The sequence below is a fragment of the Gymnoscopelus microlampas genome, assembly GCF_963454915.1.
Source record: "Gymnoscopelus microlampas genome assembly, chromosome: 4".
Taxonomy (NCBI): Eukaryota; Metazoa; Chordata; class Actinopteri; order Myctophiformes; family Myctophidae; genus Gymnoscopelus; species Gymnoscopelus microlampas.
In genome coordinates this window covers 15,140,988-15,165,908 of record NC_139941.1, presented here as the reverse complement: position 1 = coordinate 15,165,908, position 24,921 = coordinate 15,140,988, and the positions used below count along the sequence as shown (strand labels likewise).

General features: G+C 43.8%; 1 protein-coding gene across 2 annotated transcripts in view; it reads right to left on the bottom strand.

The window, feature by feature from the left end:
- Nucleotides 1-23,682, bottom strand: part of camsap1b (calmodulin regulated spectrin-associated protein 1b) — a 35,326-nt gene extending 11,644 nt beyond the window's left edge. The window contains exons 1-9 of one of the 2 annotated variants that reach the window (XM_084055967.1): nucleotides 23,501-23,682; nucleotides 22,260-22,426; nucleotides 16,559-16,821; nucleotides 9,432-9,593; nucleotides 8,071-8,151; nucleotides 3,199-3,340; nucleotides 1,839-1,978; nucleotides 1,414-1,510; nucleotides 860-1,019 (exon numbers count right to left, since the gene is read on the bottom strand). In XM_084055967.1, coding sequence (XP_083912093.1) covers nucleotides 860-1,019; nucleotides 1,414-1,510; nucleotides 1,839-1,978; nucleotides 3,199-3,340; nucleotides 8,071-8,151; nucleotides 9,432-9,593; nucleotides 16,559-16,821; nucleotides 22,260-22,425 — 1,211 coding nt within the window. In that variant the 5' untranslated portion in view covers nucleotide 22,426; nucleotides 23,501-23,682. The remainder of the gene's footprint in view (nucleotides 1-859; nucleotides 1,020-1,413; nucleotides 1,511-1,838; nucleotides 1,979-3,198; nucleotides 3,341-8,070; nucleotides 8,152-9,431; nucleotides 9,594-16,558; nucleotides 16,822-22,259; nucleotides 22,427-23,500) is intronic. The other variant, XM_084055968.1, reaches the window with a different exon arrangement.
- Nucleotides 23,683-24,921: the final 1,239 nt, after the last annotated feature.

The window sequence follows — 24,921 nt, the reverse complement described above, 5'->3', positions numbered from 1 at the left end:
CTTCAATTTTATAGTGTTCCAGTTCCAATTTTGTCTGCTCATTTCTTTGTGTCATGACTTCCAATGTCACTTGTTTAATCTGTATATCCTGTGTGAGTTCTCTCTCCTGATTGGATAATATTGGTATCTAGACCTGAAAAAGCATTTTCTGTTCAAACAAGAGCTGGAGGGACTCCATACCAATGAATACTATCAGAATATAAAGCAATTTAACACTTAAAAATATCACTTCCCCTACCTTAAAATACAGGGAAAAAAACGGCAGCCATTTATACTTTATTGGTTGCTTGTAGATCTGCCATTGTCGGCACACAATAGCAATCAAGTTTAACTCAAGCCGTACATTAAGTGAAGAAGATAAATGGGAGCGATGACAAGATGAAGAAAAACCTGCATAAACCTCCAGGCTAGGGCTGGGTAATTAACCATAGTCATTTAGAACCAATAAGCGACTTAATCTAGCTCAACACGAAATAATTCTAATAGATTTTCTTATATCAACTAAATTGATTAGTCTGATTAACAACTTAAGCCTGTGTTAGACTTTGTTGTACAATGGTGGTGTAAAAAAATAGCGGATCTACAAGCTCTCAACACTGTGAGCTTGTAGATCTGCTATTTTCACTATTATGTATATTTTTTTGAAGCGTTCATCAATCATAATGGAGGCAAAAGTTTGAAATAATCTTGATATTGATTACAAGTCATATCACCCAGCCCTACTCAAGGCAAAGCAGACAACAGTAAAAGATCCATTCCTCACAACCTGTGCAGGGGGGGGGGGGGGGGGGGTGGCAAACAGGTAAAACAGAGAACGGGGAGCATGGTGCGATTGAATGAGAAGCAGAATGAGACTTACAGAGCGTCAGCAGACTCTTCAGGGTGCAGGAAATACCTGTTGCAGACTTCTGGGCTACCCTGCGCCTCGGTCCCGCCGGGGCTGGCCAGGAAACTGCGCTTGGTGGCATTGGAGATGGGCACTAATGGACGGGCACTCTTGCACTGTGCCATAGCTCGAGCTGGGAGGATGGGAGCAGTGTCGGTCAAGAGGGCCAAAGGGACTGACTTAAGTTTGAATAGCACCGAGCGGTGTTTCATAAAAAGCAGCAATAGAGGATCAAAGACCCATTTCCCCCTTTTAACAAATAAAGATACGACTTCATGCATCAATTTATGCAACATTTAAACCAACTTTCTTTGTCTGGCTCCAAAGACAGATCAACAACAATAAGAAGTAGCTACGGTACATAGCTCATGTGAAAACCTTACAATTCCTTGTTTTGTCCTTTTTTACTTTTGCTTAATTGAAAGGTAAGCATCTCATGTATGTTCTAAAATATATCCTTCAGAGATATGAGATATGATATTTTTCTCTGTCAGTGCTGACGTGAAGAGCAAAGCTCTCTCGCCTACCATCTTTGAACTCCTGGGGGTCCCTGGGCTGAACAAAATCTGGCTTGACGATCTCAAACCACCAGAAGAGCTCAGCGATGAACACCATCACATTGTGCTGTGGAAAGAGAGAGCACAGGCAACAGTGTGTAAGTGTTTAAGGTGTCTGTCATAATACACCGTAACATCCTCAGTGTTCAAGCTGCAACCCAGAACTTATTTGAATGAATAAAACATTTTAACCAAAATATAGATTTAGACCGTGGTGTTGGGTACGACACCTACTGGTTGACAAATGACAAGTAATACTGCCTTGAAGCTCATAAGCGCAATATCCCCCCCCCCAAATGGAACCAAATGGATCCGGTTCCATGGTTCCATTTGAGCACCCTCAGAGTTAAATTGACGGTGTAGCTGTAGAAAGCATGTAAAAGAAGGGAGCATACCTTGAGCACCAGGGGCGAGTAGAGCAAGTCTTCTGTCCGCAGGTAGAAGCTCTTATTCAGATACTCGCTGGCAAACTCCTTGAGCAGCTGGATGTTGTACAGGCTGTCCGCAATGGAGGGCACCTCCTTCAGGCAAATATCTGACCAGACAGGCAAAGGGATTAAAGCAAAAAAATAATAATAATAATCTCTGACTGCAAAATTGTGTTAGGCCAAATCCTAATCTGCAATGTACTGTATGAATATAGGTAAAATTGTGATTTTCTTTTATGATTATTATTATTATTATGATTGTAAACCTACATGTTCTTGCTGTTCTACATACAGCCAACCAATTGCAGAATTCAACTATTGAGGCTTTAATATTTGCTTTTATGAAATTGGTGTAACCGTCTGCGTCTGGGCACAGGCTGGTAATCCAGCCGGACTGCGTGACACGGGTTCAACTCCCCATCCCGACGACCTTTGCTGCGTGTCACCCCCCCCCCCCACCCCCCAATCTCTATCCCCATTTCCTGTCAGTCTACTGTTCCTATCAATAAAGGGAGAAAAAGACCCAAAAATATATTTTTTTAAAGTTATGCCCGATTAATACTTGGTTGTTGGTGTCGAATTCAACGACCTCATGGCTACAAATGTCACAGATCTGGACGTACTGTAGGAGCTGTGTAGCTAGCAGCTGACCAGAATAGCATCGCAGTTACGTATCAAATTCAACACAACAGGGACGAGGCTTGTTGAAGGATGAGGCATCTCAACAGATGAGGACATCATCTCTGAATGTGACTGGTGACTGAACTGGTCACTGATAACTCACCCCCTCGCGAAAGCGAGACAAAGTGTGTTGAATTTAAGCAGAATTGAATGGGCAGTTTAGTGACGCATCATTTAAGCAAGGGATGTTTTTTGACAGCAATTTCAAGGCGTCTGTTTGGGTTCAGACTTATGAGGAGAATCTACCATAATTTTGGACTTTAATATTATATTATCACTGGTCTCAATTAAATCAAAAAGATTGACTGAATAATTATTAGATCTTTTTAAAATAATAATAGAATGATTACCATAAATAACATTTACTTGCAGCCCTAGATGTAGCAGTATTTGGGAAGATTTTCTATAGGGCACTCGTACTCAAAGTGTGGTTCAGGGACCACTAGGGGTCCAAATCGACACTTACGGGTCTGTAACTCAGAAAGCCTATATTTGGACGTTTTCAGAGTTAAATTAACACAGAGGATTTGAACAGTGTAGATTGGGGTCCCAGAGATAAAGATTTGTATCAAATGGGGGTCCGTAGCCTAATGCATATCAAACTGGGGGTAGGCCTCAGTACAGGTATGAGTGGTCATCTCTGTACCTTCTAGCTTCATGAGATCAGTACAGTAGTAGTGGACCACGGTGAGCAGCGCGGCTCCATCACACACGTCCCTCATCAGGTCCTCCAGGAGAGGGAAGAAGGGCAGCTGCCGGCCGGAGGCGTGTTCCCTGCGATATCGCACCTGAGCGCCGACGGGAGAGAGGGAGGCTTTATTATTAAAGCCAGGGGGAGGATAAAAACACCACCACCAGCAACAGCAGCAGCAAAACAAGTGCATATCACCAAGTGTGCAACATACTAATGGCGCTTTTTCAACTGCATGGTACTGGCTCAATGGACTCGCCTTTTTGTGGGTTTCCATTGGGAAAGAGTTATTTTTGTATCAAAAGTAGTTTTTGTATCACCTCAGTCAAGGTTCTAAGCGAGCTGAGGTGATACCAACAGCGACGTGAAAACACTGCAGACTACTGATTGGTCAGAGAGAATCGTCACTAGTGTCACTGTATCGTGACAGACTCCCCTATACTGCATGGAAGCTCCTGATTACTGTGTACATTTCCATTTAGAGCTGAGGCCGATCTAAAAAAACATCTTCTAAATCCTGACCTAAGTTTTCTTTTAAAAAAAACAAATTAGAATTGCTATATACTGTATATAGAAACAATTACACAGAGGTGTTCCTGGCTTGAAAGGTATAACAATGTATAGGTGTACCAGGTCTAAATGGGTTAACTAGCCATTGTAAATGTGAAATTAATTAATATTCAGGGTTCCTTACTACACATGTTCCTTGAGCAACTACTAGAGGTGAAATAGTTTGTTTTCAGACAGTATTGCTCTTTTAACACGTCTCTGCTACACAGAGGACGGGGTGGCACATCGCTATGATGACCAGCTATATTGAAGGGTTACTATAGCTGCAGTGGAAAACAAAGTATGTGGTACCAAAAGTGAGAATAAGTCGAGTGGAGCTGGTACCATGCAGTGGTAAAGTGCCAAAAAAACATCCCAGAAGTAATGACTAGTGCCACGTGAACACACAGAGACTAACAGGTGAAGCTAGTCGGGGCATGTGTTACCGATCTGTGGATGTTTTGTGTTTCGCTCGACAATGTTTCCACTCTCCTCATTTTAAGCCCAGGGTTCTCCCCAGGACTGTGTGACTGATACTACTGAAATAAGATGAGACTGAACAATTGTGGATTGATTGACTGATAATGGAATTTCTTGAAGTTGTAACTGACAAGGCGTCACAGTGTCACCATAAGTCAGATTGGGGGAAAACCCTGGAGCCTAATTTGACTGGGTGGAGATGGGAGTGCCGGGTGGTCATAATGATATTAGAGCAGTGACATGAACAACATAGAATGGTTTATCAAGTCTCGTGTGAATGCTGTGTCACTGGCCCGTGGAACGGGCCCAGTCAAACCAGGCCATTAGGACAACTGGGAGGGACACCAGGGAATCACTGGCCCATTTCTGGATATTGCGTGTGGGGTGGATGAGTTCACACTCTCACTCACACCCACACTCTCACACACACTCACACATACACACACACACACAGCAATACTGATCAGAGACAAACTTTGTATGCACGCTGCCAGTAGGCTACAGACCCCCAACCCCCCAACATATGTTTTAACTTTAATTTTATAATCATAAAGGTCAAACAGGTTCTGATCAGGCTGAAACTTTACCCACATTTGGGGTCGTACGTCATAGAAAGATGTCATAGAGTCTATGACATCTTTCTATGATGTACGACTCCAAATGTGGGAGTCCTGGGTACATCATTTGTCTATGACATAGACAAATGATGTCACAGGCTGGCCATATGAAGTCCGAGATCCACATTGGTGCCAATCTGTTCCCATGTGGATCCTGAGATCCACATTATTCGATTCCTTTATTTCCTGGTGTTAAAGCTTGCCCTCATTTGTCCCAACACTGCAGTTAAAAAGGAAAGGCTGTATAGTCCTCCTATCTGGGGCGGCCTTCATATAAAGAGAAAGGAAGGACAAACTAGCCCTCACCAGCGTCTTGTAGCAACAGGTAAACTAATTAGTCATTTTGTGATAACCTGGTGAAATGCCTCTAGCAGGCGTGCTTGTCCCAGGCTAGCTTTGCTCCACCAATGCTAGCTGCTTCATCGCCAAGAAAGGCAATTATTCCAATTTGGAAATGAGACCCTTGGGGCTTTGCAAGAAAAATAAACCCACTGTTTCTCTAGACAGGTGTATTTATTATCTGGCTGCTACTGTAAACACGGTTTCTGAAATACAAAGAAATTAGTTAGCCTTCTTCTGCCAGTTTGTCTGGAGTGAGGTGAGGAAGAGGTCGAATTGAAGACTCCATTTCCCATTAATGAACTATACTGTGGAAGTCCGCCATAGTCTCATTTATCCTGCCATAGTCTCATGAAGTTTCTTTTCTTCTTCACACTTCTCATGATATGTCAATTAGCATAATTAGCAATGAAAATGGCTGCTAACAAACATAAGCCCACTGCTTTGGAAAGCAATGTCACAACCCCAATATGAAGGACTGAAAAAGATTTTAGAAAACACTGGTCATCCCTACAACCCTACTTAACACATTCCCTGCCAGAGGCCTTTTTTTTTTACTTCCCCCACTGCCAATGTTAAAAACAAAAAACACAGGAGCCGAGATACAGGATTTTAAAGTAATAAGTTAACCAAGGAGTGAATGGAGCTAGAAATCTTTGGATGGCTATATCTCTGGTTCTGTGTGGATAAATTGAAAATTGAAAAAATAAAATAAAAAAAAGTTTTTTTCTTTCTTTTTTTAATTTTTCATTCACGGTTATACTCGTGACTGGCAGATAACGGGGTATTTATCCAATCACGGTTATACTCGTGATTGGTAGGTAATGTGTTAATAATCCCTCACAGCTACAATGCTAGCTTAACCACTTTCAACCTGGCATCCCCATTATGGGCATGTCATAATAGGTGGAAAGTTAAAAGAAATATCAGATCTACAAGCTCGCAACGCATCATATTGCGTAGTGTTGTGAGCTTGCAGATCGGCTATTTTTTGCTATTCATCATACAACAAAGTATATAGTGCTTAATTGGTTAATGCAGCAATGATGCAAGTATGTGCAATCACAGTTGCCATTAAATAAAATATATAGATCACAACACACACCTAAGACATATGAGCCTCAATCTATTCTAGAGGGTATCGCAAGTCAAAGAAATTGGGCCTGTTTCGGAACGGACCCAGGATAATTGGGACCCAGCCCAAAGCAGACCCAAGGAAGGTAATAACCACAAACATGCTCAACTGACGTTCCACTTCAAACTTCCTGGCGTTTCCCCGTGATACCCTCTGCTACCTCAATCGTTAATGTAGATTTCAGAAACAACAATATGGAAGGCATTTCACAAAGGGAGCCCAAGTTTAATCTAAGCACCACAGGTCTACAGCAGGTCTACAGCAGGTTAAACTCTACAGAGGCCAGTTCCTGGCTTTGAAGAAAGCGACAGCGTACCACGTCCGAGAGCTCCTCTGGCTCCAGCATGCAGTGGGCCAGCGCGTGCACGTCAGGCTGACATTCATATACACACACACACACACACACACACAGACAACACAGAGAGCAGAGATACAGATGCTATCAGACACAACACTTTGTGGACACAAAAGAAGGGAGTGATGCTCCATTTATAACCCCTTGTAAGGCGGTGTCAGGCGCCAGAAATAGCCAATCCACAAGCTCACAAGCGCTGCGCGTCTGCTTGCAGATCGGTTATTTCCGGCATGCGACAACGTTGTACAACAAAGTATAAATCAGGCTTGAGATCTCTCTCAGGAGGAGGGAGAGAAAGAGAGAGGAGGGGGCGAGGGGGGTGACACAGCAGATCAGCGACGTGGGAGACGGTGCCAAGGATGGGATTGCAAAGGCGGGTGAAAGAAGCATGGATTTTCTATAAGTCTTACTGACACACACACACACACACACACACACACACAGAATCCGTGCTGCCGGTGTGAGGGGCAGAGAATGAAAATGACGAGTAAAGAATATTGAACACAAAGGGGAACATCTTTCAGTCTTTCTATACACAATACTCAGTCAGAGCAACCTCAAGGCACACTGTGACACGAATCCAGCAGCTTCCCCCCCTTTGCTGACACCCCACTACAAGCAGCACAGAATGACGCCTGATTTATACTTGGATGCTCTCGCACAGGTGTCGCGCACCAAAAATAGCAGATCTACAAGCCCAGAAGCTTGTAAATCAGCCATTTCCTTTGCAACACACCCGCACGCAACTAAGTATAACTCAGGCTTGAGCATTGAATGAGTGCGCGCACATCGACACAGAACTAAGCGTGCGAGAGGGCGTGGGGGCGGGGCAAGGATGGGGTATGGGGACTAGCATCCAACTTACAGGTACTAGTTTCCAATACCATTTGGAGGGAGACTATCCAGATAGCAGGGATAAAAGAGGTGGAGGGGGCGAGGGTAAGGGTGGGTGGTCAGATAAAGGAAAAAGGAGCAGAGAGGTCAATAGAGGCTACAGACAAGAGGAAAGGGTCTGCTTCCAGGTTAAGGAAAGAGAGATACAGAAAGAGAGAGAGAGAGAGAGAGCAGGGTCATAACAAGACCAAAATTGCTTGGCGAGGAACATTTCAAAATTGGTGACCCTGCTGTTGTCTTGCAGCCAGATGTCCCTTTTAAAGAAGTGATTGGTGACACTATCCTGGATAAATAAAAGTTTTTTTTTTTATTATATTGAAGCCTTTACTTTATGACAATTTGTCATAAAGCAGAATTAAGGAACTTCTGGCTGTAGAGTTCACATTTTGGGCTCTGGCCCACTGGTTTCTTGTTCCAAATGGTGCAACCGAAGAAGCAGCATGCAGTGAGTGTGTTACCTTTTGGTGGCTGGGGGATTCCAGCGGATGCTGCTTGACTTTGTGCTCCCGTTCTGTAATGTCCCTCATCTTCATATTCACCTGTGGAGCATGGAGGACAAAACGTGTCATTTCTCAGCCTCCTTTTTAAATGTAAAGAACCCCCAGTTTGATAATGCATTTATGGCACGGACCCCCAACAGATACAATTTTTATCTCTGGGACCCCAATCTACACTGTAAAAATCCTCATTGTTAATTTAACTCGGAGTGTACAAATGGATCCAAGGTTCCATTTGCACTCTCTGTTAGTTACAGACCCATAACAAGTGTCCATTTGGTTCCTAGCCATCAATCATTTAGCTGGGGAACACTTCAAGGAACAATTCACAGAGGAGATTGTGTGCACATCTTGTAACTGTATTTAGCCAGGTGCTGGCCTTATAAGTCTTCATCAGGAAAATATGATGATTTGCCTGATGAAGACCTATAAGGTCAAAATGTTGCGCCATTACGTTTTGAGAGCTTCAAACCAGTGTGCGGATGTTCTACCTTCTCCTTGACCACCTCAAGGACCCACGTGGGTCCATGTTTCACTCTCTATAATGCTTAATTTACTGAATAGATGTGACAGTATAATGCCTTAACTATGTTATGACTTAGGTCCCGAATAGACATGACATACACGAGAGGCCCACACATTAAAAAACTGCCAATACGTGAGACATCTCAGTGAAGGATTAGAACTGCTGTGTCAGTTAGCCTGCAGTCCACTGATCGGCAAATGTAATATGAGCGTGTTACTGACCTGCATGTGCGCGCGTGTGTGTGTGTGTGTGTATATACAGTATGTGTGTGTGAGCGTGTGCGTGTTCAAATTGGCAGTCCACTCTCTCTTGGCCCACGCCCAAGCAGGGAATACAAGCGGGCCACATCAATGTGCATCACATTATTCATGTGGCACAGTGCTGAGTGAGTAGAAAGCACAGCAGCTTGATCCTGAGCTATACTTGGTTACGCATGAGTGTCGCGCACCGGAAGTAGTCAATATACAAGCTCACAATGTGTCGCACTGCAACGCATTGCGAGCTTGTAGATCATCTATTTCCGGCATGCTAGTAAGTATGAATCAGGCCTCATGTCCGGAGGCCACGTGTGCCACATGACGTGCTTCTATATTTGTTTGGACTGCGTGCCCGCCAGGGTTTCCGTTAGCCGGTATTTACTGGCCATTGACCAAATAAAATGTTTAATTGGCCGTTCATTATGAAGATCATAATATATCATAAATAAAATCCTCTCGGTCAAGGCCGGCCCAAAAAATGCCTAGCAGAAACCCTGATGCCCGCTGGGCGCACATGGGCGGGGCGAAGTTATTCGGACCTTGTTGATCCAGAAGACCATGGCGTCCTCCAGGTCAAAGGGCAGCTCCTTGGAGGCGCTGAAAGTGGAGAAGCGCTTGACGCAGGCCACCACCTTCTCGATGCTGATCATCTCCACCGTGTAGGCCATCATCAGGGCGTCGATCATGGGCATGTGAGCGCTCTGGGTGGGGAGAGAGGAAGAGAAGGAAAGAAGGACAAAGAGATGGAGAGCACAATTCAGTTAAATCAAGACTATAAAAGATGCAGAATGGTATAAATCCCTAACTCCTAAGGTAAGAAACTGCAGACCCTAAACCCAACTATAGCCCTAACTCTTACTGCCATCTCTAATCTAAACAGAACCATTTGGTTGGTGTGGAGCTTGATGAGGGCAGTACAAGGCCTGCGATTAGGACCACATTTTTTTATTTAGAAGCACTAAAGCACTTTTCATGTGGAAGTACTAAAGTTTGTCTAGTATAGCTTTTATAACCTCTCGATCAGACAGTCATATGATGATTCAGGTGTTAAACTCAAAACTACCTCAACATATATGGAGGGGTTAGTGTTCCAGGAGACAATCAGAATTGTTCTAAAATGGGCTCCTGGGTGCTGCAGGGGTAAAGTCCCTTGCCTACCAGTGTACTAGTGTTGACTAGGGTTTGGATCCTCCACAGTGCACTGACCCCTTGACCAGGCACAACAACTAAAACAACTGAATTCACCAAGCATTCACGAAGCTGGTAGGAGAGGGTGTTCTCTGTCACTGCACTAGCGACTCTTACAGGTTTGTTCCTCTGCATGCATTATGCCCTCACGCTGAAACGCCTCACTGTCCGGTGAATAGAAGCAGCTGCCAACATCATCCTTGTCAAGACCAAAGAGTAGGGCTCAGCAGTGCCCAGTGTGGAATTGGCATAATGACTACATTGGGAGATTTTTTTTTTTTTTCTAAAATATGAAATCATGAGCCAACATACTAAGGCCTCCAATAGAATAAACCCCAAGACAGTGTATGAAACAAGATGTGCTCTCTAAATAACCTCTTTCTAATCTTCAACTCCGTGTGCAGCACAGTGTGCACTGGACTTCACTCTAGCTTAGGCTTCATTCTGTTCTAATCCAATCAAGAAGCACAGGAGGGAATCTCCACTCAACGTGGCCCAACACCTGATGTCTGATGTCCTTTACCTTTCTCAAAACACACAAATTTAAGTGAATCACTGAGATATCAAATGATTAGATTACGAACCATTTACAACATTCCACCCTAGCAGATAAGACCGGAGATTGACAGTTTATACCAGAGTTTAAAGTTTCACTAACTGAAATACAGAGCACTATTCCATTCAATGCTTTATGGCCCTGCTAGAGCACAGTAATCCAATTGGTGACGGGGAAGGGAACAGACAGAATTAACGAAGCTAATTAGAGCTATTCAGCGCGTTCACAGCAGCACGGACCCACGCGGCCCCAGACAATGAGACGCCGACAAACACTACAAGTGAAACAGGGAAACCAACAGACAACATATAACATCCTAAGACATGTCTACATTGAACAAAGAAAGAAGCAAGCAAGCATAATGAGTAAATGTGTGTGTGGTTGCTAAGCTGGTGGCTATGAAAATTGTACACAACAATTTTTAAAGGACGATACCGGTGGTCTGGCATGTTTAGCTCATTGAGTAAGACTCATGGTATACTTGTCATAACATCGTTAATGTTTGTGTAATCAGCTTGGCCGGCATGGCCGGGGTCATGTACCGATGACGTGCCGATCAGCGTGTTCAGGTTTCGCTCTCATGAATCTGTAGTGTACATACAGACTAAACTATAGTTCAGTTAAGTGATCCTGTAGATTGAGGTTCGCTCTTTCTCTCGCTGATCAAGCGTATTTGCCAATATGGGCACGCCGCACGTCTAGTCCATATATGGGCATATCTGCGCACCCTCCACAGACAGACAGACACCACCTGCCACAAGCCCACAACTTCAACTTTATATATAACAAAAATGGAGTATGCTGGTAGGGGCCTTTAAATGGCTCATGCCACATGGTACTGTAGCAATCATGTCTTCGGAGTCCATGAGCAGCAGTAGTGATTAGACAAACAATAGAAAACAGACAGTGGGTTTGTCTGCTGTTCGATCCTGAACTGCCCTTCATCAGCCCAGCACAGATCTCCACAGGGAGGGGTGCTCTGCTGCCCCGAGCAGTCTCACACACACACACACACACACACACACACACACACACACACACACACACACACACACACACACACACACACACACACCAGGAGGGCGGCTACTGGGATGCTGTTTTAACTAGCCCCAGATGCTACTCAGGCCTGGTTTTCCTCTTAAGGGAAACAGGAGTCAGGTCAGGAAGAGTCTGCAGGTACGGGATCTCTCACCGTCACATGGGAATAGGAACATGCGAGTTGCCATGGAAACATCTTGCAGAGTCAGCAGCAAGCCGGTGTGTGTGGGGGGATCTCACTTCCTCCAGCAGTCTATCTGACAGACCGTTTCTCAACGTCCGGTCCAGGGACGACCAGGGGACCCCCCCCCCCCCCGGTGGACCCCTCTGAGAGTGTACAAAGGGAACCAAATGGACGCTTACTGTTCTAATTTGTACACACAAGATTTTATAGTGCAGACTGAGGTTCCACTATAGTTTAGTTCAACCTTTTACATTTCAAGTCTCCCCCCAATGTGAAAAATCCCCAGTGTTAATTGAACTTCCATTTTGTACACTCTCAAGAGTTACAGACCCATGACGGTCCATTTGGTCTCCTGGTGGTCCCCTGGTGGACCCCGGACCGGACGTTTGAGAAAAGAGTGGTCTGCTGCAGGCAGCAGCAGCAGCAGCAGAGGATTTTCAGCCTCTCCCCGGTGCTTTGTGTCTGGCTATGCTTACACAGGGGCCTGTGCTGGGATTATTCACCAGGGCCCTGTCAGGAACCAGACACACACACAGACACACCCCTGCTGCCGCCGTCGTCACACGTTGTTTGTTTCCATGGCAACAGAAGAGGGGAAGAGACAGTCGAGAGAGGAAGCCGAGGCTGGTGTTTCTATCTGTTCTGTGTCCAAGATGAAATTGTGAGCCACTGGATCTCTCTGCACTGTAAATCACCCAGCCTACTTTACTCACTGGCTGTGACGCGGTGCTGTGGACTCAGGCAGAGGTCTAGAGCAGTGGTTCTCAAACTTTTTCGTGCCAAGGACGCCCAAATGGATATGTATGTGGCCATTATAAATGTTCGTCTTTTAAAAAAAAGATTTAAAGATTTGCACACATTTTCAAGATTTTTCAAAAATAGAATATCTACAAGCTCATAGCGCGGCACTTATGAGCTTGTATATCTGCTATTTTTGAATAGTTAATGTATAAAATATGGATAAAGGGGTTAAAATGATTGTGACGCTTAATTAACTAATTTAGCTGGGGAACCCCTGGTACCCCCCCAGGACCCCACTTTGAGATCCAATAGCCTAGACGCTATGGGCAACAACATTACTATTATAAATGACTACAGGTAAGGTTGCTGGTGCCACACCTCAGATTCCCTGCCATAGTAGGACAGATGCTATGACCTATCGGGCGTTTGAGTCCGGCACGTCGTTCCGACATTGGTCCCCGAAAATAGGCCGTCATTGTCTACCAATGCCACGTTCACGTCATAGCTAAGAATGAGAAACAGTGGGCGACAGTACACCTCGGGGAGCATGAGTGTGTCTATATTTATACTGCCAGGTAGGACTAGGAGATAGAACTATTACTGTAACTAATGACAACCATGTTTATGAATAGTTTTCACCAGTTGGCTGCTAGTATCTAGTCTGTCTAATGTGAACTACTATATGATATCAACAGATATGTTGCTTTGATTGACATTTTTTAAATGATTACCACCAATCTACATAAATGTGATTCATTGTTTTGTTTTTTTGATCAAGCAATGGACCCCATAGAAAAGGACTAATGGGTCCATTGGACCCCCTCCAAGACAAACCTGGCTCAAGCACTCTGTGTCCGTCAAACCATGATTCACAGTTATCATCATGCCATCAGAGACAGAGCCAGACAGATAGAGGAAGGGAAATAAAGAAGAGCAGAGGTCACCGGGCCGGATGAGAAGGTAGCTGAACGGAGCAAATGAAGTCATCATATGTTGTTAAGGGCGACAATGTTCCAGTACCAAACAAAACAAAACCAAGACACAAGCCATCTGTGACCAAAATCACAGCTGGGAAAGATTGGCAGCAACAAAATCCAAGTATTAACCAGAATAACCACTTTCAAGCTGGCGTCCCTATTTTGGGCATGTCAATGTCTACACTATATATAAGCTAAAAAAGACGTTTTCGAAGCTCACAAGAGCAGAGGATCTACAGGATCAGAATGTGTTGCGTCATGAGTCTCATGACGCGTTGAGGTTGTTTTCGGTCCACACCACCATTTTTGCGATTAAGCATAAAATTGGGCTTAAGTGGTTAACCCATTCAATCCGGGGAACGCATCTTGTGTCATTTTAGATTTCTTTGGGCTATTCAAAAATTGCAGATCTACAAGCTCATAGCGCGGCACAGAGAGCTTGTAGATCTTTGCAAATCTTTGAATGTATATATTCAAAGATTTGCACACATTTTCATTTGATTTAAAAAAGAATAGCCAAAGAAATCTAAAATGACACAGATGCATCTCCGGATTGAATGGGTTAAGTGACATCACAACCCTCTTCACATGCAACCTGCTTACAATGCAAAGGATTGAATGCAGACAGACCTGAGACCTACATTTTTATGGGGATCCATTTTTACTGGCTCAACGTACCTAACGCAGCAGAGCATAACTCCAGTGGAAAAATTAATTGTTGGCATTTGTAGCCATTTGTGTGCGGTGTGAATAAAACACTGACGCACAGCTGATGGAATGTGCCTCGAGTTCAATGGTTGCCATGACACTTGTGTTAGTGAATCACTGGCTTCGCTACGGAGCTGAGAAACTGCCAGTTCTTAATTTGGACAGTTTTTAGTATTACACAGTAAAATCTATAGTGTTCGTTTAGCTCAGAGAGTGCACAGCTGTAACCAAAAGGGTCTCAGTTACATTAACTTTACTGTGTAGTAGGTCTTTTTCAACACTCTTGCCGTGTAGTCTTTTGGTTAACAGAAATAGGCCATTTCTGTCTGTCCTCAAATGCTTTGTGTATAGACAGACAGACGGACAGATAAGGGCTAGGCACCTGGAACACCATTAAAAGGTGTTCTTGTTGACTGAAAATGAGCCTGGCCAAGAAGTTGAATAACATTGGTGCTGCCATTGTAGCACAACTACAAAGACACCAGGAACGAGGAAAGCCACCCGTAAGCCTCTCTGGCATGGCACGCCCTGTCTAGCGTGTGTAGCAGTCAAATTATCACTTCTAATTTGAATAAAATAACGTTGCGTGCACAACCAAATCCCATGGAGCCTCTTTGCCTAAATCAGGCTGCAAACTCAGAACCTAAGACTACGGCTGTCACGATGATGATATTTTAGTTGATGATAAATTGTCAAACAAATAATTGCATTTCATTGTGTTTTGGCATTGGAACATATAAATACAAAATACATTTCTGTTTGCCTTTTAGTCTTTGACAAATTATTGAAATATACAAATGTATAAAGATTTTCCCTAAATGCCAAAAATAGGGACTCCAGGTTTAAAGTGGTGAAAGGAACGTGAACAAAATGGAAATGGTGATGGAAATATGTTTAGTTTTTTTTCATCCAGCTGTTTTTATACAGATTTATGGAAATGATTATGCAAAATATTTGTGATTAGCTCCAATCAGGCCATTATGTAATATTTGTGACACTGAGGTCTACATTACAGCATCATCATGTGAAACAGCAAAGTAAGCCGCAAACTGGATGTGTCAATACCCAGGACTTAAAGGTTATATTTGACAGGTCCATTATGTGATTGGCATTCCAATGTTTCAAAGTGCTGCGGCCAAGATGCAATGGCTAGATAAATGGGAACAATATCCACTAAGATAAGGCATGGCAAGCAGGAAGAGATAGGGAATGTGCAAGCTGTGTCCCATGTTGTTATAGTTTAGGCCCTGCTTTTCTTTATAACATTAACAGTCATCTAATAAGGGTGTAACAATCCATCAATCTGGATCAATCTATCGATTCAACGGGTAACAATCCAATGCAACGCTAAAATGCCGATTCAGATCGCAATGGTATTGTAAAGCACACTTTAATTCTGCAAAAGGAAATACTGCTACAGACGTGGTGGCTTGTCGATTCTGAATTTCCTTCAACTTCCTTAAGTGCACAAGGTTCTTTCTTTCATTGGCTGACGACTTTTAGGTAGCCATCATTCAGTTAGCAGCCTTGTGGGAGGTGGCTGTCTATACGTCTCATTGCAAAGGAATAAAAGGTATCTTCACATATGAAACACAAGCAGCATGGATGGTGCTAATCTTTTTTATGAGACTTTTCTTTTCTATTTGTTGGATTAGTTATCAAATTAAAGTAAATCATGATCCAATTAAACAGTTCACAGGTCTACAAATACAGTAACCTAAACACAAAGATCCATTGTAGCAATTCTCACATAATCAGAGTACGGCATGCCAATTCAATTCATTTTGATAGTGTCTATAATGGCAAAAAAATAATTATCTCCATCACTGCTAGCTAATAAACCAGTGATGAATACCAGATAGCTGTTTTGCATAGATATAGCCATTCTACAAGGTCACATACGCATTGTGAGCTTGTAGATCTTTTTTTGAGCGGTGTAGCCGCTCCTATACGTGGGTTTGGGACACCTCATTAGTACACCCCTTCGCTGTACTGTGATTGGCTGACTCTATTCACACCCTTGCTCTGTGATTGGCTGACTCTATTCACACCCTTTGCTCAGGCCCTGTGATTGGTTAGCGAGACACATGATGAAATTGATAACCTATAAATAGCACAAAGCACTTAAAAAAAACGACTTTTTTTTAAAGTGAGCTTCCATCACTGTGATGATTGACCACTGTTGTTTACACCGCTCACTTCACATGGCATTTGTAGAATCGGCCTCAGGTTTTAATGGGTTAAGTGTCGCACCCCTGAATCCCCACTCACCATCTTGATGGGCATGGAGGCCAGGTCTCCCTCGGTGATGGGCGTGTCGTCGCTCTCCACCACGTAGATGCCCTTCCTGGACAGGGCCTGGATGACGGACAGGTGGGACTGCAGCGAGGCCGCCTGCTCCGTGTTGAGGATGAGCGCACAGACGCGACAGTAGAGCTCGCAGGACAGCAGCAGGTGGAGGACAGGCGGCTTGATGTGCTCCTGGTCATACTGGTCTGTGTAGAAGGGGTCCCGCAGGTCCTCTGGGATGTGGTCTGGGACACACGGGAGGGGGGAAAGGGGAGAGTTAAATTAGTGGCTCACGTTGAACTTTTATCAGACCACAGAAACAGGGGTAGATGAAAGGACATAAGTAGGATAAAGAACATGGGTAGGATAACAGGACATACCGTAGGTATATTAGACCGTAGGTAGGATACACGTCATTAGAGCCTGACTGATACCAGATTGTGGGGATTAATGCTAACGTCCGCTGGCCTAGCGGTCCAGGCGCATACCATATATGCTGGTAATCCAGCTTGACAGCGTGTCGCGGGTTCGACTCCCGATCCCGGCGACCTTTGCTGTATGTCATCCCCCCCATCTCTCTCCCCATTTCCTGTCAGCCTACTATCCTATCAATAAAGGCAGAAAAAGCCCCAAAAAATATCTTTAAAAAAAACAAAAAACAACATCAAAAGTCAAATAATGGCCGCTTTATCGGCCAGATGTATTGATCAGGTAGGATACTGTAGGTAGGATAAAGGACATACTGTAGCTAGGATGAAGGACATACAGTAGTTAGGTAGGATAATGGACATACTGTAGGTAGGATAAAGGACATGTACTGTAGGTAGGTGTGGCAAGCACCGAGATGAGCCGATATTCATGTGTGTCCCATTGTTTGGCCACTTCTGGCCACCCCAACGACACAACAAATACACTTTCATCCTGTCATGTAAAGGGCAACGCCTCCTGAAAAGAGGCCATCGTGATACAGAAACCTGCCTAAGCCTTTGGCATTATGACTTCTCGTGTGTCAACGGTGTCAATAGTAAGGCAGCGAGGCATGCTGGCTTTCTGCGTTAAAATATTTGTTCTGCGTGGGTTTCGGTTTACTTTGAGTAAATATGGCCATACATGGTTAGAAGCCATGTCTCGGTTGTGCAAGGAGCTCGCAGTTGGATAGAAACAGCAAGCTAGACGGAGTGAGCACAGCCTTCTCAGGTGACAGCGCAGTGGGGCCTGCCAGTGCAAGGCTAATTTAACAATACTGCAGCCACAAAGGGAAAATAAACCAATGACCTATATTTAAAAAGGGATTCTGTTGCTTTGAACACAAAGTCACTTGCAGAACCCGAAAATCCCACCATATAAAGGCCTTGGGAAAAAAAAGAAGATAAATCAATGTCAACCTAGAAAATGTCTTAATGAATGCAAAAACCAAAGAAGGTGAGATGAAACCGAAAGCGGAAATTCGTTGATACCATTATCGGCCTTCTGGTTTGAAGTTGAACAGAGATTGTGTACTGCTGTCACACAACTGAAGCTGTGTGTGAGTGTGAGTGTGAGTGTGAGTGTGTGTGTGTGTGTGTGTGTGTGTGTGTGTGTGTGTGTGTGTGTGTGTGTGTGTGTGTGTGTGTGTGTGTGTGTGTGTTAGGGCATTCACGAATAGTGATTTTTAGTATTCGAATTATTCGACCTATAAGTATTCGAATAATCGATTTGATTATAAAAAACAAAATAATAAAAAAATAAAAAATAAAAAAAATAAAAAGTTTTTTTTTTTTTGACTGGACTCAAGGAATGCGAGTTGACGTCACACCAGAGCTCACAGTTGCGTGTCTGCTGCAGAAAAGCCACTAAAAAAAAAAAAATCAAAGAAAAAAGGAAAAAAAACTTGTTTTTATTTATTTATTTTTTATCGAATAATCGAATAGTGGTTTGATAGTCGAATAGTCGGTTTGATAGTCGAATATTCGAATATTCGATTATTCTGTTAATGCCCTAGTGTGTGTGTGTGTGTGTGTGTGTGTGTGTGTGTGTGTGTGTGTGTGCTCTCCGATGGGATAAATGGAACCACTCGTCAGCACTCTCCCTTCCGCACAAACAGGAAGACGAGCAAGCAGGCATGGCTCTTCTTCAACTGGGGCCTAATAACACTCTACAGCCAAAAGGTAACACAATAGGCTGTGAAAACTACAGTACCTGAGATCACAGTTGCAATGGATATTAGAGCATAGACACCTCAAGTTAGAGCAAAGACTGGGCCAGTGGGCCTAATAACCGTGTGGCTCCCATGTGGATCTGATTCTCAGACTTCACGTGACCAGTCTGGCTTAGCCCCGGACAAATGTAAACACACAGACCCTCTTCTAGACAGCTCACCTCCTACAAAACCACGCCGTAAAAGGTTAGTACATCATTTCAACCCTGTGCAAAATGGTACATGGGGTGAATGTAAATAGCACATTTATCCAAAGCGCTACTTTATTACAATATGCATTACATTCACACACCAATGCCAGAGGCAAACCATGGAAGGCATGGTCAAGTGTTTTGCTCAAGGACACTTTTGACACTAAGCCAGGAAGAGCCGGGGATCGAACACGGAACTTTCCGATCCTCGAGCGGCCGCTCTACCCCCTGAGCCACTGTCATACCGTGCGGTACGAATAAGGTCAACAGCAGCCATATACAACAAGCCAGTTGTTGTGGAACAGCGTAACTACAGCAGCAGTGTGGGTCATTCCTGGAGAGCTGTGCGAGTAGATCAACTCGTCACAACAACAGAGGGCCTGATTGTGCATGAAAACAAAAGCCGTCTAGCCCGGGCGGGTGGGTCTTCACGTTTGACTTGACTCCAGAGACACTGATGTCATGTGGCAGCTGCCCCCCTCCTGCCACCACCAGCCAGGCTGAAATATTTACTAACTGTAATGGAAAAGGGGTGGAGTGGGGGGAGGGCTTTAGCATAGGCAATAACACCTCATATATTCTATTGTGGGAATGATGAGCTGCAGCCAGTCTCCCAGCCATCCACATGTCAGGCTGGAGGAGCATGTGCAGGACATGATGATGACCAGCAATATGCCCACACACGTGTGCCCACTCTTGCAAACTGTGTCTGTCTGTCCGTCTGGCACTCAGCTTGGGAGCAGCTGTGCCCTGTCCGCTTGGCATGAAGAGGGGAGTGCACACTGCACAGCCACACACACACACACACACAACCACACACACACACACACTACATTACACCAAACGCAGAAACCACACTGATAAACAAACATCAGACACGACTGAACCTGATATGAGGTGGAGGCTGTATGTAATGGAGGGAAGACGTGGTGCGTGTCGTAGCGTTGCATTTGAACCAAGCAGGAAATGAACAGTGCTGCATTGCCATTGTGGGCACCATATGAGGCACAGGGTGAAATGCACTAGAAGCCTAATATATTCACCTCCCATGGGATGGGGAGAATAATTGCAGCTGCACCCCCCCCCCCTCCACTGACTGCCAAAGCTCTACTGTAATCTCGGTCGCGTCAACTGAATTGCATCATCTTAGTCCTGCAATATTGCATCTTTGTTTGCCTTCTAAGCTGGGGTTCCTTTTATGACAATTGACAAACGAGACATAGAGACTCCTCAGAGTCCGATGAAAACAAGCATCCTTCATAGTCAGCCATCGGCCCAAAATGCCAATTAAGACCGATGCATTGCTATGAGCATCGGGTCTGTGTGTATTATAGGCCTCAGTGATCCGGTATAGAGCAGAGCTTTTCAGCACAGAATACTTAAAAAGGGAATGAAACAATTCCTGCAGGAATAGAGTTCCATCCCTGACCTTGATAACCACTAAAATGTTGAACCTAACGTAATTTTGCCTCACTATACAAGAAGCTTGGGTTTGAGTGGCGTTACGAAATCTGTGTAACGAGTCATGACTGAAGAACGGCATTCAAAAGACAGGTTAGCTGAACCTCTGAGGTAATGATGGGTGACATGTAGAGACTGCTACTCTTCATGCAAGCAACATGCAAAGCAGTGCAACGTGAGAGAGTGCCGAGTCCGTCAGCTTAGACCAACACTGATCTCTCTGAATGCTTAAGTTCTGATAAAAAGCCGCCCTGGACCAAGTAAAAAAAAAGGACAATTATTATGGATACTGAGCAATAAACAATGGAAGTTATGATGCCACTGTTGTTATTCTATAACACCTTCTAACCAATGAGTGCTCTCCCTTGACCTCTCCCTAGCCCTGTTTTGGGCCCATTTTTTAAGGACAGCAGATCTACAAGCCCACAATACGTTGCGATGTGACACGTTGTGAGCTTGTAGCTCGGCTATTTTCGCACGATACCGTTGTACGACTAAGTATAAAATAGGCCTTAAGTGGTTTAGAAATTCAGCACCAGTGTGAGTTCTCTGGGACAAAAACAAATAGGGCAATAGTCTCATACATGATAGGTAACCATTTCTTATTCTGGGGATATTTAAAGTATATCAGGTGGATCTTCAAAGAGACACTGGACTACTTTGTCCTTCATAATACATACATACATAGCCTCACATCTACAAGCTCACAACACGTTGTGAGCTTATGGATCTGCAATTTTCACTATTTTTTGTAAATAATGATTCGTGGCCAGTGCCGGTTTTCGGGTGTGTAGTTTATTTGACTTATGTTGGAGTGGTTGGCTCACTGAAAGAAAACTACAAACAAAATGAGGTCAACCACGGCACTTCTTTCCTATTCATTGATGCCCGGTCAAAGTTCACCAATGTTGGACTGCATGCCTCAGGTAATCACAATCACAAATGCAATCACAAATCTAGTGACAACCACTGATAGAACACCAGTCTAAACAGAAGAAACCATACTTACCTTCTTGCTTGCTATAACTTAAAACAGGCCTAGACAAGATAAGACACGCACGTCTAGCCTATGGCACCAGATACTAACACTGATGCCATTGTGATAGGAAGTGTGAATGACTAGCTCTACAGCTTTGACTTTTTTTTGCGCCCAGAGGACATTCAAACAAATAACCTAATCCTCAACCAGAGCCAGCCAATCAGCTTGCCATCGGTCCTCCTGTCCTACCATGCCGGTAAAGGCCACTACACAGGAAATGGGAGATATCCAGTGAGTCAGTGGGGAAGAATTCAGTTGCCAAGTGTCATGGGGGAAATTAGAATTGGCACAAGTGCACACAGAGACACATATTTCTTTCTGTTGGGCCCTTGCTGTCAATGCCCCCCTTAAAGCTCTGCACATTCTGCTGACCATCAGTATGCTGAGACGATGAGAAAACGTATCATGCTGTCCAACAGAGCATGAGAACATGTGGACTACTGCAGAACTTCTCCCAAAACACACAGGTTCAGTTAAAACTGCTGGCAGCCAGCTACCCCTTCTCTTTGAAGATAATGTCTGCTGTACACATCGAGTACAGTAGTAGACGTCTAATAAAGTAGTAAATGTGACTGAATTCATAGATAGAATTCCACTCTCCTGAGCTATTGTGGGCCTGCTAAGCTTATTTGAGAAAGAGAGTGTGTGTGTGTGTGTGTGTGTGTGTGTGTGTGTGTGTGTGTGTGTGTGTGACTGTGTGTGACTGTGTGTGTGTGTGTGTGTGTGTGTGTGTGTGTGTGTGTGTGTGTGTGTGTGTGTGTGTGTGTGTGTGTGTGTTTGCATGAGACAACTTACCAATGCCGTAGGCTTTGGCAAACAGCCACCGTAGGTTGGCATCTATTTTTGCTCTGGCAGAATCGTACATTTCCAAAGGTACAACTTCCATCGTTCCTTCTGCGACGCCAGCCAAATCCATTTTTCTTTTGGTGCCATCTCCACCAGCACACAAACCCACATCCATCCTTGAATCAGAACACACACCCACAGCGTTGCATAAATACACCAATTATACATCTGACAGGTGGTTGTTAAAAAGAAAAAAGGGCTTGTTTAGAAGCCTCCAGTCCAGTGCTCCACATTTCAGTTAACAAACAAGTGTCGCTCTATTGATGGGATGGCACCATTAGCTTGGGACAACTTAAGGAACCATTCACTGCATGGCCACTTCACTTCAAACACTAAATCATAAGATGATTTATATCATTCCAAAAATATTCATATATTAAGTTTATCTTGCCCTCTTGGGTGTTACTACAACACATCACCTTAGTCATTGTTCTGCAGTAGCCTTGGATCAAGACTATCATAGATGTATTTGATAAAGTCTGACTCCATATCATAGATATGCAAATGTCAAAAAAATCATTACAATACAGCTATGATAGTCTTGATCCGAGGCTAGTTCTGCAGGAGACCCATACCCATTGATCATACATACATACAAACATACATAAAGTACCCATTCTCCCTCCATCCCTGGCCTGCTGGAGCAAATGTACCATTGAGGCACCTGCTGTCACATACATAATGCATGCTTTTGCATATGATTTCCTTCATTCAACTTTAAATGTGGCTACACGTAGCTCATCGCAAACAACGCCATGCATTTCACTTCTTCTTGGCTGTCACTCATAACATAAGCAGGTGTTTGTTTGCTGAAGAAGCCATTATGTTACCTTGGCTCAAACAGTGAGATAATAATAAGGTTATGTGATCAGATTGGGGCTAAAACAGCTAGCGTTAGCTATAATGTGGCCCATGTAGCCTTGGATCAAAACTATCATAGGTGTATTTTATCGAGTCTGACTTTCACTTAGATATAAAAATGTAAAAATCGATTAAATACATCTATGATAGTCCTGGTCCAAGGCTATGGCCCATGCATGCAACTATAGCCTTCTTTAGCCTGTGTGTGTGTGTGTCGCTTGCCAAAAACGAACAGATCTACAAGCTAGACAAGGGGTTGCTTCGCGACGCGGTGTTAGCTTGTAGATCTATTCTTTTTTTTTTTATGGCAAACGACACATTAACATTACCTTGGAAAGGTGTGGCGTTGTCTCCAGTGATCCACCCTTCAGCTCCGTCGCAGTGTGAAAATAGAATCACCCAAGGGCTTGCCTTGCTGTACGGTGGCCTGCTGAACGCATCCTATAGCCAGCTAACCGCTAGCAGCAGGCACTAGGCAGGCACTAGGCAGGCGGACAGGGCGGTGAGTGTGGACGGTCTCCTCCCAGCAACAAGACCCGATCCAAGGCCTGTGTGACCAACGGCTCCACGGCAGTGTTGCCAGATTCTGCGAGAGAAACAAGCAACCGAGGTCTATCTATGAAAACGGCTACTACTACGGCTATTTGAAAATAGCAGATCTACAAGCTCACAACCATAGACTGTATAAAAGAGAGTCACAACGCGTCAAGAAGAGCTTTTTTTTTTTTAAGAAAAGAAAAAACATTTTGGGGGGGAAAAAATGGTAAATTTGGAACATTTTTTAAACATTGATTTAACAACACAAATCTGACTGTATGGGTCCCTTGCACAAAATATTTTCAGATGGGGGGTCTCGGGCCTGTGGACAAATACATATTAATCTGGGGGTCCCTCCCATGAACATGTTTAAGAACCATTGGTTTAAACAACATTGGGAAACAAGCCCAAATAAGCAACTTAATTACACTTTAGAAACAAGCCCAAAAAAACCGCAACCCGCAACTAACCAATGTTTACAAGCGACTTTACAGAAGAACAAGCCCAAAGTTGCTTATAATAAGCGGACATGGCAACACTGTAGAGTGGTCCCGTCCTCCCGCCCCAGCCAAACAATACAATACAAACACAAAGAAACGCAACGTACAAACACGTATTCGTATAAAATCAAAGGAGGTGCCTCATGTTAGGTCACACATATTATTATTATTATTATTGGAGGCTTAAAGCAGGACAGACAGTCCCTCCGTTTACTTGTTCTTCTGCCCACAAGAAATCTAATTATCAAAATCCAGTGTTGCCAGACTTTGCGAAAGAAATAAGCAACCAGGTCTATGAAAACAAGCCCAAAAGAAGCGACTTGGCCACATGAGCACTTTAAAGTAACCTTTATGCATTGGATATTTGAAAATGTATTGCAGATCTGCTACAAGTGATCATTCAATCTGCTACAAGTGATCATTAAATCTGCTACAAGTGAAACCTTTTGTATATTTTTTGAAACATTTTAACAAAAATCTTCCCAAATATTTTCAGATGGGGCTAGGGGGGGGACAAAATACATTAATATTAATATGGGGGTTCTTGATTTGAAAATGTTTGAGAACTGGTGGTTTAAGCAACCTACTGTAAGCAACATTAGGAAATGAGCCCAAATATGCAAAGAAATGGAAGTTGGAACGCTATGTATTGGCGATATAACGCTCATAAACCGACGTAGCAGCCTCGCTGGGTGCTGTCTGGGTAGTGGGTA